The 14831-nt window shown below is 34.2% G+C and overlaps 2 protein-coding genes across 2 annotated transcripts in view; both read right to left on the bottom strand.

Annotated features, from left to right (window-relative positions):
• The window catches only part of dars1 (aspartyl-tRNA synthetase 1), a 40437-nt gene extending 39473 nt beyond the window's left edge, over positions 1–964 (bottom strand). Inside the window, exon 1 of the mRNA XM_052142882.1 lies at positions 819–964. Within this exon, the coding sequence (XP_051998842.1) occupies positions 819–841 (23 nt within the window). The 5' untranslated portion in view covers positions 842–964. The remainder of the gene's footprint in view (positions 1–818) is intronic.
• A 5285-nt stretch (positions 965–6249) lies between these two features.
• Positions 6250–8239, bottom strand: cxcr4b (chemokine (C-X-C motif), receptor 4b). The gene is made up of 2 exons (XM_052142602.1): positions 8134–8239; positions 6250–7837 (listed from the first exon to the last, which is right to left on the bottom strand). Exons 1-2 carry the CDS (start codon positions 8143–8145, stop codon positions 6785–6787), a joined length of 1065 nt encoding a protein of 354 aa, XP_051998562.1. The 5' UTR covers positions 8146–8239; the 3' UTR covers positions 6250–6784.
• Between the last annotated feature and the right edge of the window lie 6592 nt (positions 8240–14831).

The raw sequence follows: 14831 nt of genomic DNA, 5'->3' as shown, positions 1-14831 counted from the left end.
ACTTATGTCATCCACAAAGTAGATGTTCTATACGACTTGCCAAAACTACAGTTTGCTAATATGAAACATGTGGAGAACCTAAAAATTAGTTTGAATGCCTTCAACCTAAGTGTGTGTAAATTTATGACCTCAAATGTCATATATACACACACACACACACATATATATATACATATATATATATATATATATATATATATATATATATATATAAAAAAGTTTAATCATAGACTGTGTTGCAATTGAAAAAAAAATCTTTCTTTTCTTACAATGCAATAGGGAATGCAGTTTGTGCAGTTAACTGACAGACAAAACAGTCAACTACTGGAATAACTTGTAGTAAGATGGCAATCTCCTACTTGATCTGTCACAAATATTCATTTAAATATAGATAAACGGTGTTCTGTGTGCAACATAATAAAAATATCAATAAGAATTTTACCTTAATAACAGAAATACAGAAACTACATGCATAAAGTAGTATAAATCTTATGTGCATTTAATGCATAGTATGAACACTTATTATTAACTAATTATTATATAAAACTTTACATTACAAACATTAAGTGTATTACATATTTTTATGTAAATTAAAATGTTTTGGATCATATTAATAATAAAAACTGGACCAAAAATACGTTTGATTTAGCCTTGTCAGAATATAAAGAGATTGTGCAGCTGTCGTGTAGTTAGTTCGATCTTTAAACTGCTGATGCAATCTGCTGCAACTAAATTAGACTCGGCTAGCAGAAAGACATGTTAATACACTGCTCACAAATATAACACATTCGTAGAAAATTATAGGATTAATTTCTCACCCTTGAACATTGTCTTTAGTCATAGTTAAGCTCTGAAACGATCTATTGAAATGAAAGCACTCGATGTTTGAGATTTCGGTTGTGCTAATGTGCAGTATCAGTCAGAAGGAATGCCGGACATGTGGAAAAGAGGCGGAGGTATTTTGTTGTTGCACCATTCAGAACTTCCTCGTTAATCCGTGTAGATATGCAACACCACATAAAGGGTTCCTAGTAGTCGTCTTTTCCTGACGCGCTTTTAGTGCCGTTTGTCCAAACAAAATAAAAGTGTGCCTGTTCATTGTTTAGGGATAGATAGATAGATAGATAGATAGATAGATAGATAGATAGATAGATAGATGGATGGATGGATGGATGGATGGATGGATGGATGGATGGATGGATGGATGGATGGATGGATGGATGGATGGATGGAAGAGAAAGAAAGAAAGAAAGAAAGAAAGAAAGAAAGAAAGAAAGAAAGAAAGAAAGAAAGAAAGAATTATCGGAAAAATATTAACTGGACATTAAAAGGAAAGTTCACCCAAATATTCTCTCATCGCTTACTCACCTCATACCATCACAGAAGTGTATGACTTTCTTTATTCTGCACAACTCAAACGAAGATGTTTAGAAGAATATTTCAGCTCTGAAGCTGTCAAAATTTTGAAGCTCCAAAAGACTAGTTGTTTAATCCATAACTTCAGAAGTGACATGATATATGTGTGTGAGAAACAGATCAACATTTAAGTCATTTTTCACTATAAATTTTCACTTTCACATTCTTCTTTTGTTTTTGCCACCTACTGGTCAGAGAGGAGAATTTATAGTAAAAATAAGAACCTATCATATTCTTCACATGAACCTATCATATTCTTCTAAATATATTAATTTAAACCCTGGAGTTGTAAGGATTACATTTATGATGCCTTTATGTGCATTTTTATTACTCATTCACTTTATTGGGAGTACCTACAGAGCTGAAATAATCTTTTAAAAATGTGTTCAGCAGAGGAAAGAAAGTCATGTATATCTACGACGATATGAAGGTAAGTAAATTGTGGAATAATTTTTATTTTTGTGTGAACTATCCCTTTAACCAGTTACCAGGATTTAAAACCACAATTTTCACTCAAGAACAATTGAAAGGGAATTTGTTCCCATTTTGGTTACATTCAAACAATTGTGTTCATTTTCAGGTTTTCATTTCTTGAAACTATTTTTATTCTCTGATTAAAATAGATTTAATACTATTTCTTTGATCTATTAAGCTGATTTTAACATATCTCAGTTTTAAAATATATTTGACTTAAACAAGCAAAAATATTTGACTTGAACAAACAAGAACAAATATTCAACACTAGTTAATTTAATAGCCCCAATCTCAGGGAAAATCATTTTTTATGATAAAAGATAACTGCACATTTCATTTGAGAGAGTTCTGCATTTACTTAGTTTCCCATGTAATGGGTGTTTTAATTGGTGTTATATTCAATAATAAACATCAAAATCAACAACAATGTTGTGCATACTGTAGATACATTTTACAAACAGATTAGCAACTAGTTACCTTATTTGTATGTGAATCTCAGCAGTAGGTTTGCTTGACATAATCCAAGATCATTGCATAATTAATTAGGAAATCAATAACAACAAAACACTTTTCTTTTGAGTTAAAGACCACCTCAATATATCAGTGACTACCACTTCTGTTTGTTGTTTTCAGTTTGTTATGGAGCTATAAAGTATTTTATGAGCCACTGGCAGGAGGTTTCAAAAGGTCCTAATGCAGGAAGCATTTCCCAGACAAAACAATGACAATTGTGATAATAAGTTGATGGCAAAAGTAAAGAGGAAAACAAGGTAGAATTGATTTATATATATATATATATATATATATATATATATATATATATATATACACACACACACACACACACACACACACACACACTACTGGTCAAAAGTTTTGAAACACTTAAATGTTTCTCATGATCTTGAAAATCTTTTGATCTGAAGGTGTACGCTAAAATGTTTGAAATTAGTTTTGTAGACAAAAATATAATTGTGCCAACATATTAATTTATTTCATTATAAAAGTAAAATGTAATAAAAAAAGTTTTTGAAATTGATGACTTGGACCAAATAATAAAGAAAAGCAGCCATTAAGTGCCCAACATAGTTGGGAACTCCTTCAATACTGTTTAAAAACATCCCAGGGTGATCCTCAAGAAGTTGGTTGAGAAAATGTCACGAGTACATTTCTGCAAATTCTAGGCAAAGAGTGACTACTTTGAAGATGCTAAAATATAACACAGTTTTGATTTATTTTGGATTTTGTTTAGTCACAACATAATTCCCATATTTCCATTTATGTTATTCCATAATTTTGATGACTTTACTATTATTCTAAAATATGAAATATATATATATATATATATATATATATATATATATATATATATACATATATATATATATATATATATACTCCCTTTATGGTTTTAATAACGTATCTAAATTGAAATACATTTTCTGACCATAATTTAAAAGTAGTGGTTGTACAAACTAAAAAAACAACTATTATTTACATTCCTTCAAACATTAGTTTTGTAATAAAACTTCTAAATTAGGGTAAATACTAAACAGTAAGATGCAGTGAACACTGCAAAAAAAAAAAAATCTATTTTGATAACTATATTGATATGGTTCACTGCCAATATTATTATATTATATACATTTTATTTACTGATCTTCTGGAACTTAAAAAAAAGTCGCCTTTTCACTTTAAAATGTAATATCAATCACTGTAGTAATGTAGTAATAACTGTAGGCCAGATGATCACATAATGTTTATCCAGGAGCAATAATTAATACACATGTTGAGTGCACAATATTGGAGTGGTGGTGGTGTAGTGGACTAAAGCACATAACTGTTAATCAGAAGGTCGCTGGTTCAATCCCCACAGCCACCACCATTGTGTCCTTGAGCAAGACACTTAATCCAAGTTGCTCTGAGGGGATTGTCCCTGTAATAAGTGCACTGTAAGTCACTTTGGATAAAAAGCGTCTGCCAAATGCATAAAAGTGAATGTATTACTTGCACAAACCACCATCAGGTGAAAACATGTGACACTAAAAGGATGCAATAAACATTAACTAAACTGAATAAATTATAACACAAAACACCCCAATGTACATAACTGATATTAAAAATAAGAAGAAACATAACTGATGATTGGTCACGCAAGGACAGCTGTTAATACCCAATTATTGTTTTTACCTATACTCTTGTTAAACATTATAAATTATACAGTAAAATCATACTTTTTACATCTTAAAAACAAAAATAGTTTACTGTAAATTTACAAGTATTGTTTTGTTAAATTATGATCTTTTTTCAATATATGTAACGGCATTTTTACAATTCATTGAAAATGAATTTTTACATTCATTTTTTATTCATGTAATACTTTTGCTTGACTTGTTAGTTATGAAAGGAATATTTTGTGTGAGTAGATGAACTTAACATCTGTTTTTGCTGATTCATCAGGGTTTGAAAATAGGGTATTCCTTGGCAGATTTCCAAAAGCTCCTTTTGGTTGATCGCTTTTCAAATGGCACTTTGGAGACAGGAGAGATTGTCCAGCTGAGTTCAATGGAGTGTTAATGGTGCTGTGTGGCTTTTGAGAAGAGCTCTCATGCTAATGACAGAACCATTCCAAAACATTTCCAAATGAACAAAATGCAGCACTGGATGCTCTATTTTTACTGGTCTCTTACTGTGAGAGCAGACAGTGAAAAATAACCATAAAACTTGTCTGATAAAGGGTACTTCACACCTCATTGGACTCTTTGGAAATGGTAATTCTAACCCACTGTTTTAAACAGGAGTTAGATCATTACAAAACAAACCACACGAATATTGATGTTCAGCCAGGAACTTTATGGTTGCTAACGAGTTTCAGTAACCTGATTGTTATTCATCAAACAACAGACGACAAACTGATGACTGATATTTACAGTATTAGTAGTGTTGCATACAAAAAGAGGTTAAAATACATGGGTTTTTACATAAGACCAGTTATAAGATCAAGAAATGCCCTAAAGTAAATGTTATATTTCACTCAAAATATATAGACATTATTTTTGAGACAAAATGAGTTTTAAAAAAGGTGCTATATAAATAAAGCTTTACTAACTTACAATCAACCCCCACCCCCATTCTCATTACTGCAATGTGAAAATGATTCTCATTTCATATTTTATATATGTATATATATATATATGTATATATATATATATATATATATATATATATATATATATATATATAGTAACACAGGGCTAAAGTCCCCAGGATAAAAGGTACTTTTGATTTAAGTTTCTCCCAAAAATTTGTCACTGTACACTGTAAAATATTCCTGATCCATGAGATCACTGCATGCAATGACTAAAGTTAGACTTTGAGGTAATAATATGTATTTAAAATGTTGCAAATTTATGTAGCTAATAAGAATCCCTGAAATTACCACATTTATTTTTAGACAAAATACTTATGTATTGTTGCAGGTGCTAAAGGCCCCTATAAAACACTAGCGAATACACGAGTTGTGAAAAATGTATTGATTAAATAACAATGGAGCTTCATTTGTTTATAGAATACCTGAGATGTTATGAAATGCCAAATGTGATTGAAATGAACAGAAAATGGTTAAATCTGAAGTTGTTATTTTGAATAAGTATGATCTTAATTAGTTACTTAAAGCTTCTTGCAGTCTCAAAATTGACTAATTTTTCCCTAAAACTATTGTCTCTATTTATACAATATCACTTTCTATGCTATTCTACATACCCCAAGTGTGGGGTGAAAGGGTCCCTCACCACATTTAAAAAAAGAAATGTATTTTTTCAGTCTTGATACACTTTGTTACTAGAAAAAAACGGATGTGCCTTTAGCCTTCTTTTTATTTAATTTGTTAAGTATTTGTCAAGTACAAGTCTTTGATTTTTGTAATTTTGGGGTGAAATATGACTGGTACATTTTCTTCACATGCAAGATTCACCCAATAAAATGTTTATGTTTACTGTTATATACTGTATATCCTTATAGGACACTATTTGTGGATGCATCCTGCAGAATTTATTGTTTCACATTTTTACTTCTTAAATCTAAACTTATTTAGCTTGTTATATGATACAACAAATGAAATCTGAAGTGATGGGAATTCTGTCCCTTTGTAAGTTTAAGGGTGTCTTGTGTCAGTGGTTGCTTAAAGCTCCACAGATGTTCTTAAAATTACAGACCCTCTCCTCAGCCATTCTGTTCAGTGGGAGATCAGGTGGAGCTTTTGTTTTGGCAACTTGACAGACCTTCACTCCACTTCAGCTCTAACCCTCCCCCACAGAGGATTGGAGCGGAGGGGTGTGTGTATGGCCACTGGAGAGTTGTAAGAAGACACTATATCAGACCTCATTAAAAGTGATGATTTTAAAAGTTTAATTATGAAATGCAAATTCTGACATGCTTAAATTACAAACAAATAAAAAAAATTACAGTGTGAGCTACCTTATTTTAATAAATATCAGAAAGCTTCTCCGGGAATAATGAAAGCTAAGTGCACACACACAATGGCAAACAATGATCTATGTACAAATAATTTACACTACGCACTTAAGCAGACAAAAGACTATGCAACAGTTTGCTAAGATGTCCTGAGAAAAACTTTAGCATGACAAGATGTTTTTAAGGCTCTGCCTTTAGGTCATGCAATAGACATTTGAAAATTATGGAGTAAAAAGATACAATAAAAAAATAAAAAAAGATTAAATTAAGTAATTGAATCAAAATGTTCACAAACATAAGAAAACACTGCTCTCACAAAATAAAAAATATCAGAGTGTTTACAATGTACAAAGTGTAGTAAAGTCCTTTAAAAATGAAAGCTTAGTCATCCCTGTAGTAAAGTTTATGTACACAGTGTCCATTAACTGGAGAGGACACTGGATGACTCTGATTCAGTAGATACAGATGATATGTGGCCTCTTTTCTTGGTCAGCATCTTGAGACTAGATCTACTGCTGATGCTCAGGGCACTTCGGGCGGATTTACTGAATTTGACTCCCAGGAAAGCATAAAGGATGGGGTTCAGACAGCAATGGAAGTAAGCCAGCGCCTCGGTAATGAATATCCATTTCTGCAGACCCTGGTCCAGGAAACAGCTGGGAGAAATAACGTTCAGCATCATCAGAGTGTCCACCAGGATGCCAGCACAGTAGGGCAACCAGCAGATATAGAAACAGAGGATGAGGATGACGGTGGTCTTCAGTGCCTTCTTCTTCAGGGCCTGACCCTTGGAGTTCTTGGACAGTTTAGAAATGATAATACAGTAACAGGTCAGGATGATCAGACCAGGCAACAAGAAGCCAACGATGATGTGCTGGAAGCGAAAAACAGCCTTCCACACTACGTTGGACTGTTGTGGGTAGTTGAGCTCACAGATCGTATTCTCGCCAGTATCGCGGACTTTGGCGAACACCAGATCGGGAACAGTGAGCAGGGTCGCTGGTAGCCAAACTCCAAGGTAGATCACCCGTCCTGCGAGCAGTTTCCTGAACGCCTGGCTGTTTGTGGCACGAACAATGGCCAGATACCTATCCAAGCTGATGAAGGCCAAGATCAGCACACTGCTGTACAGATTCAGAGTGTAGATCATGTTGACTGTGACACAGAGAAATCCCCCAAAATGCCATCCGCTGGCTGCGTCCACAGCCCAGAAGGGCAGAGTGAGGACAAACAGGAGATCCGCAATGGAGAGGTGCAACCTGTATTTGTCAGTCATGTTCTTAGACTTCTTTTGGTAGCCCATCACAAGCACCACGAGTCCATTGCCAACGATTCCCAGGACAAAAATAATCCCATATATAGTGGGGAAGAAGATTCTCTGGAAGTCGTCGTTATCCGCGATGTCACAGAGTCCATCAAGTCCATCAAAATCCCCGTCCCCAGATCCCGAGCTATTGTCGTCAAAAACGATGTGCTGCAAAAAATACAAAAATAAATATTATTAACAAACGGCACATAAAAACACGTTGATCATTATCCACGTTTAAATTAGCCAATATAAATAAATACAAATAAAATATCTGAAGACAAGAAAACAACTGAAAAAAATCTGAATAAAGATTTACTAAAAACATTTTTTTTTTACAAAACTGACACAATATGCGACACCCAAAGTGCAGGTTGCGAAACAACGTAAAATATCCATAACAAACACAAAATAGCATCAGCAATGTATAGCGTTTTTATATTGTTATTGTTAATTGAACTTACAACAAACTCCATGTCGTGCAAACAGTTGAGCGCCAAAACGTACAAAATATCCACACACTTCAGTCAAAAAAATTCCAGCAACGGTTATAACAGCGGCATTTTAAATAGTCCTCCGAAGCCACTAAACACGCCCCTTTTCATTTTGCCGGGCGGAGTCATGACGTAGGTGTCGCTCAAACCCAACAGAGATTAGCTTTAATCTACATTAGAACCACGGTGCAGAAAGTGACAAATAGCCTAACATGAGTGCGTTATGCCAATGATTGAATATATGTTTGTTTGTCTTGTGTAGGCGAGAAAAACAGCTTGAGCACAAACCTTTTGTGAATATTAATGGACACTATTTGCATAAGGGTCGATAGATAGATATTTTTTCTATGTAAACACGTGCTTGATGTACGTATTTGTCGGTAGCTCGATCCGCTTCCCGCTGTATTTTCAGCGTCATGTGTATGAGCAGCGTCATGTGTATTTTTAGACGACGTGGCAAACGAATCTTGAAACACCTGCTTTTAGTTTTTGAGCCCAAGAACACGTTCGGCTTGGATCACGGTCACCCCTTAGCGAAGTGCCTGAAATCTCGTTAGCTGTGAATATTAATCTACATTACATTTACGTGTTAAAAATATATCACTGCAACGAGTGTCTCATTGTTTTTATTAATATTACTTTATGATAAAAATATTAAGAGCACAAATGTTCATTTAAATATTATTTTAATAAGATAATTAATAATACTATCATATCCTATAATAATAATTAATATATTATGTCTTTAATATAAAATAATAAATAATAATTCATACGTACTATCCTTCTGCTACAATCCCTGATATGTAATCAATTACAGAATGCAGGTCCGGCTCTAGGGTTAGTGGGGCTTTAGGCAAAATCATGAAAATGCTCCGCTGGTGAGAATACATATCTTTAAAAAATCCAGAACCACTACAAACCTGCTGAGTAGATTTAAAATAAAAATTAAAATAAACTAAAAAGCACTCTAACTCGATAGGTGACAAATAATGCATACAAGATTTCCTCCCCAACATAAAGACTGTGAGGTTAAAATGTACATGAAATGGAAAGAGTATAATGTAGATGCTGTGACAAGTCAACATTTCTTCACCATTTCAAGTTTTTCATCATTTTATTCACCTTTCAGTGTTTATCTAGAAGTACAAAAAACTAGTGTCTCAATTATTATTAGGTCATGAAAATTGCAAGTATAATATTTACAGGATAAAAATAAGAAAATGCATTTTTAAATATTTTTACATGAAGAAAGTATGTCACAACACTGGACACTGCTGACATTGTTTGAAATTGTATGTCAACCCACATAACTACAGTGTGTAAATGTGTATTTAGTGCAATAAAATCATTGAAAAAAAAAAATTGTCCAGAAAGTGCAAAAATGAAAAAAAAATATTTTTTGAAAATATCAGTGAAATGCAATAGCTACAGCAATGTGGGGGTAAATGTATAAAGAAAATTGCATATTTTAAATTGGGTTAAGAAATGCCTCAAAAATGTTATTAACAAATATATGTTAATTATGTAAAGTATAAACACATACTTCTTAAGAGAGTTCTTTGCAGATAATATAGTTTGGTTATTTTGCAGATTAATTACTCATATATTCTTTATTTTGGCAGTGGGCGTGTCTCAGTCAGCTCACTAGTTCAGTAGTCAGGGTACTGATCAGGGGGTTGGCCATTTCTTCGGCTGTCTCAAAAAATCGTTCCAGTGCACTGAAATGCGGCATCAATTGTTATAAAACTTTCTGGTGGTATGGCCGTTGCCATGTTTGATATTTACTTCAATCTGTCACTATTCATAATGACAGACTGAAGTAAATAAAAAAACATGGGTACAGGTGTTACTACAGGCTATAGGGAGAATAGAATATGGTTATGACTTTGGTTATTTGTTCATATAGACATTTTTCAAGCCGCTACTCTAAGCTGTGTTGCTTGAACAGGGTATTTTGAGACTCACATCTGTTAATAAATAGGTTTTATTTAACCTATTTAACCTGTTTTAATAGGGTTATCAATCCCAAACATTTACAGTGTGAATGTGGCCCACAGTAATGCAGTTCATTGCGGGGCTCCCCAGGCACATCAGGCCCCCAGGCAGCCGCCTATATCGCCTGTAGGATGCATCATAGCTGTTAAAGCTAATGTGTGTAACTTTTTCTGTATTAAAATACTTTCTCCTATCCTAGCTTAAAATGCAGCGACAACCATAAGTAAGCCATACATGGGTACATTTTTCTCGAACAAGCTAAACACTGTGTCTCTGTGGTGCTATAAAAATTCCTCTTTTTATTTAAGCAGGCCATCCAGCCGACACAACAACATTGACACAATGCGTGAGCTGTGGGCGGGATTATCTGTTTGTTTGACCAATTGATGTTTGTTTTAGTAATTTCGTTCAGTGACACTTTTGGCGTAGAAATTACACACTTCTGCTTTAACTATATTGTGTATTTTGAAAATCTATATAGTTCAGTCAGCTTCTATGAACGGAACTATACATTTTATAATAATCAGTATTCACTTCATCAGACTATCTGAAGTTTCCCACAACATAAAAAGTAGATGTCCTTCCTGACTTCCCAGCAGTTTGTTTATGATCTTATCATGTTACTGGGGTGAAGAACAGTGTGAAGGCCATTACTTTTGGTCACTTTAGTCTTTGTGGTGTGATTTAATAGATGACAGAAGTCCTCTGGTCCTCTTTGCAATTTGTTTCATGTAGAACCCTGATTGTTGAAGGAACTCTGAGTGATGAAAGAAAAAGGTCATGCAGTCACCTCCATCATATGCCTAGACTAACATTTCATGACAGATACAAACTCTCTGTGCCTCTCTGTACTAAATGCGAGCCTTAGCGGAACCATTTTGCTTTGAAATTTGAGACACCCCTTTAGGTGATTTATTCTTTTAATTTCTGAGAAACATTCATGATTTAGCTATCCAATCAACTTACTTTATTGGTCTTATACAGTATTTCTTTATGTTGTTATGTCAGTCTTCTTATTTAGTAAAATAATAAACTGTTTAATTGTGTTCACAGAGATACTGCTTGAGAGTGAGCCCTTTGAACGTCGAGAGGAATGCCTCCAAGGTCATTGTGTTTTTGTGGTACATCAACTGTATGGGCCTCTGGCAAGTAATATATACAGAATGAAGGTGACTCAGGAAAAATCTAAGTAGATGTAAAAGTGCTCACTGACAGATGATGACATGGGAGAATTTTTGTGTAATTTTTCAAGGATCATGTAACTATGTCCAATGATAATAAACACTTGATTCTACACACTTTCCGTTCAGACATGTATAGGTTTAAAGTAGCTTTTGTGCTGATGATGTAAATCACTCAGCAGTAAACTTATGGCATTTAGAGATTATTCTTTCTTGAGTTTTATACAGCACTTCTATACAGTACTGTGCAAAAGTCTAAGGTGCATTAGATGTTTCACAAAACATATGTCTGAGATGGTTATTTCTTTCTTCAGCTTTAGCGTGTCAATAGGAAATATACATTTAGACTCCCAAACATTGCTTTTGCAAATAGAATAGAATAGAATAGAATAGAAGAGCAGGGAGCCCTGCAACAGATGGCATGGCCCCCACAGAGAATCCCCACTGAACATCGAATCAGTCTGGGATTACATGAAGAGACAGAAGCAATTGAGATAGAAGAAAAGATAGAAGAACTGTGGTGAATTCTCTAAGGAGCTTAAAACATCTTCAAGAAAAACGATGTCCAGGTGTATCTACAGTAGGAGAATTGGTGCTGTTTTGAAGGCAAAGGTGGTCACACAAAATATTGATTGATTGATTGATTGATTGATCGATTTTCTTTATGTTACTGAACTTTATATGATGTTAATTTTAAATTAAACCTATTTATGGTATTGGTTTTTGAAGACATCCTCCCTATGCACAATTTTTCATAAGTGCCTAAATCTTTTGTACAGTAGAAAAATAACAGGAAGACTTATAATCGCTGCATAACAATTTATAAAAGAAGAGTTCAGATGAAATTAAAAATTCATTTACTCACCCAAGTCAAATCTGTATGGCTTTCTGTCTTCCACAAGATACAAAAGATGATTTTTTTAGAGAATATTCTGGTTGATCTGTTCCATATAAAACAAGTGAATGAGTATTAGGGGTTTCAAGTTCCAAAATGACCAAAAAATAAAAAAATAAAAAAGGAAAAGAAAAGAAAAGACACATGAAAGTACCATTAAATCAACATAAAAGTAGTCAATATGGCTAATTGAAATGTAAGTCATTATTAACTGACTATTTTTCCCTGTGTCACTCTCAAATCATATATGGTGCCATTGACGTTTGGTCATGAAACACCAGGGACTCAAAAACCATATACAATTTTAAACACCCCCAAAACAGACCCTGTCCCCATTCACTTTTAGTATATGGAAAAGAGCAGTCAAGATATTCTTCAACATTATTTATGGCAGAGAGAAAGGAAAGGTCCAGAATATCATGTGGGTGACAGAATGATAAAAGAAATGTCTTTATGTTTATTCACAATAAATATACAATGTCAGAGTATGTACTGTAGTAGTTAAAACAGGTTTTGACAGGTCATTTCAGGATGAATTATTAACTTGGCAATGCTTTCATGTCACGTTTTCTTTCAATTAAATGAGAGGAGGTCGAGTCAGGGAGATGTTTTTTCACTAACCCGGGCTTGAGTCTTCCCGGTGAAATGTGAGATACCTTGTCCTGAGAGCATTAGAAACAATTTGTCTGTAGAATGCTGTCAGTACTCAGAATACAAAGGATACACTTGCTGTTTAGAAGTCAAATAAAGCATGTGAAGAGTGGTGAAGAAAGCAGCAAATATGGAGATTAAAGTGTTTAAAGCCTCCAGGGAGTCAATGCTTGTATTTTACTGACATCTCATTCATAGCCATCAGCAAGCTAGCAAATGATTCAAAATAATTGATGGCTCAAGTATCAGCTCTGTTCACAAGACAGTAGTTTTTGGCAAATATGCAATGATACATAATTAATTATAAATTCAGAGTTAGGGGCTTTCCAGCAATTACAACTCATTTCAGGCCATTTAGATTAAGATCTGATCTTTTTGTGGACAATGATTGTTTTTGTGAAAATCTGGAAAACACACACTTTACCATACATTTTTACTATGTTCATTTTATTGATTCTACTTTGGGAAATGTGTTAATGCATGCCTGCATGATGGATTGATGTTGCATAATTCATTCCAGCATCTTTTATGGTCATGTTCTGCATTCTTTTCACCCGCTTCTCCTCAACAAGGGTAAAAACACTAGGAGAATGACATGATAAGATTTGCCTACTCATGTTCTAACTTGGCGTTTCAGACAGATTCAGAGTTCCCTGGCACAGAAAGCTTTAGGAAATGTCTTCATGAATTTTAAATGACAGTTTAAAGAAAGTCTTATTATTCAAACAATATAAAATTTTAAGGAAAAAGGTTCACCTTATCTGCAAAAGGCACCTTTTTACACTTCCTATAGTGCATGGTGCTGACTTATTGACTTTTTGAAAGCTCTTCCTCTTAAGCATTAGGGGGTTTTGAAATCAGAGGAGTGGGTTTTTATATGATATTTCAGAACATTTGGGGGGATTTGGGGGGGGGGGGATTTTGAACTCATATATTCAGACAAATACACGCTTAGTGCGGTTTATAACTGGAATTTTTGACTCTCAATGTCGTGATTAGTTGCATGTTGTTTACACGTGAGTGATAGTGAAACCATGTACAACAGGCTGTCACATGTTGTACCATGCTTCGTGTGTGGGTGCCCGATATGTGGTGTTAACTTAAAACAGAGAGCACTACAGTTTGCACAAAATATTATTCACCAACACATTTTCTTTGCCCACATGTCCTGACATGACTTCTCTTATTGTGAGGCAAAATAAGGGGTTATGATGAAAAAATAGGTTGGGTAAAATGACATTTAAAATGGTGACACTTCCCCTGGACTGTTGCTTGAGATGTATATTCATGATTGGCTCATAGCCCAAACAAACCACAGCAGCCTTTATTGGATGAGATGAAGTTTGAAGGGAAGGGTGTTTTCTTTTTCTCCATGATAAGTCCCTACCTTCTTTCATTAACGTCTAAATTGTGGTTTTGTGTGCAATACTGAACCTGGGCAAATTGACCAATGGGCAACTAGGTTTACTGTGTCAAAAAAGATTACAAAACAGCAAAGGCATTTTTCCAAGGTAAGGCCTGCTCTGAACATGCAGCTAAACCACACAAATGTCTGTCACTCTTAGACAGCTGCTATTTTAGTTAAATATCCATTATATAATGTAAGGAATAGTTCACCCAAAAATGAAAATTCTGTTCTGGGAACTACCCTTTTAACTGTAAAAGGAATTAATTGGTTAAAACACCTTGCATGTGGCTTCCCTATTTCTGTTTTTGCATCAGATGAAAACGGCCTACAATGAACTGCACAAAAATTAAATCAATTGTAACCAAACTTTTGACCTACTTACCAGCTGTTTAATTTACATATCTACCTGTGTGTTCAGCAGGAGAGCGCATTGCCTATCTTTGATGAGAGGGTGAAATAAAGCTACTCCTTTTGCCCCCATTCAAATATCCTCCATTCTAAATCTGCCCATATGGCCAAAGTGGCTTTAAGAAGA

This window comes from Xyrauchen texanus, chromosome 14 (assembly GCF_025860055.1).
Source record: "Xyrauchen texanus isolate HMW12.3.18 chromosome 14, RBS_HiC_50CHRs, whole genome shotgun sequence".
NCBI classification, from domain to species: Eukaryota; Metazoa; Chordata; class Actinopteri; order Cypriniformes; family Catostomidae; genus Xyrauchen; species Xyrauchen texanus.
Note: the sequence above shows the minus strand (reverse complement) of the source record. Positions and strands in the feature narration are given on the sequence as shown.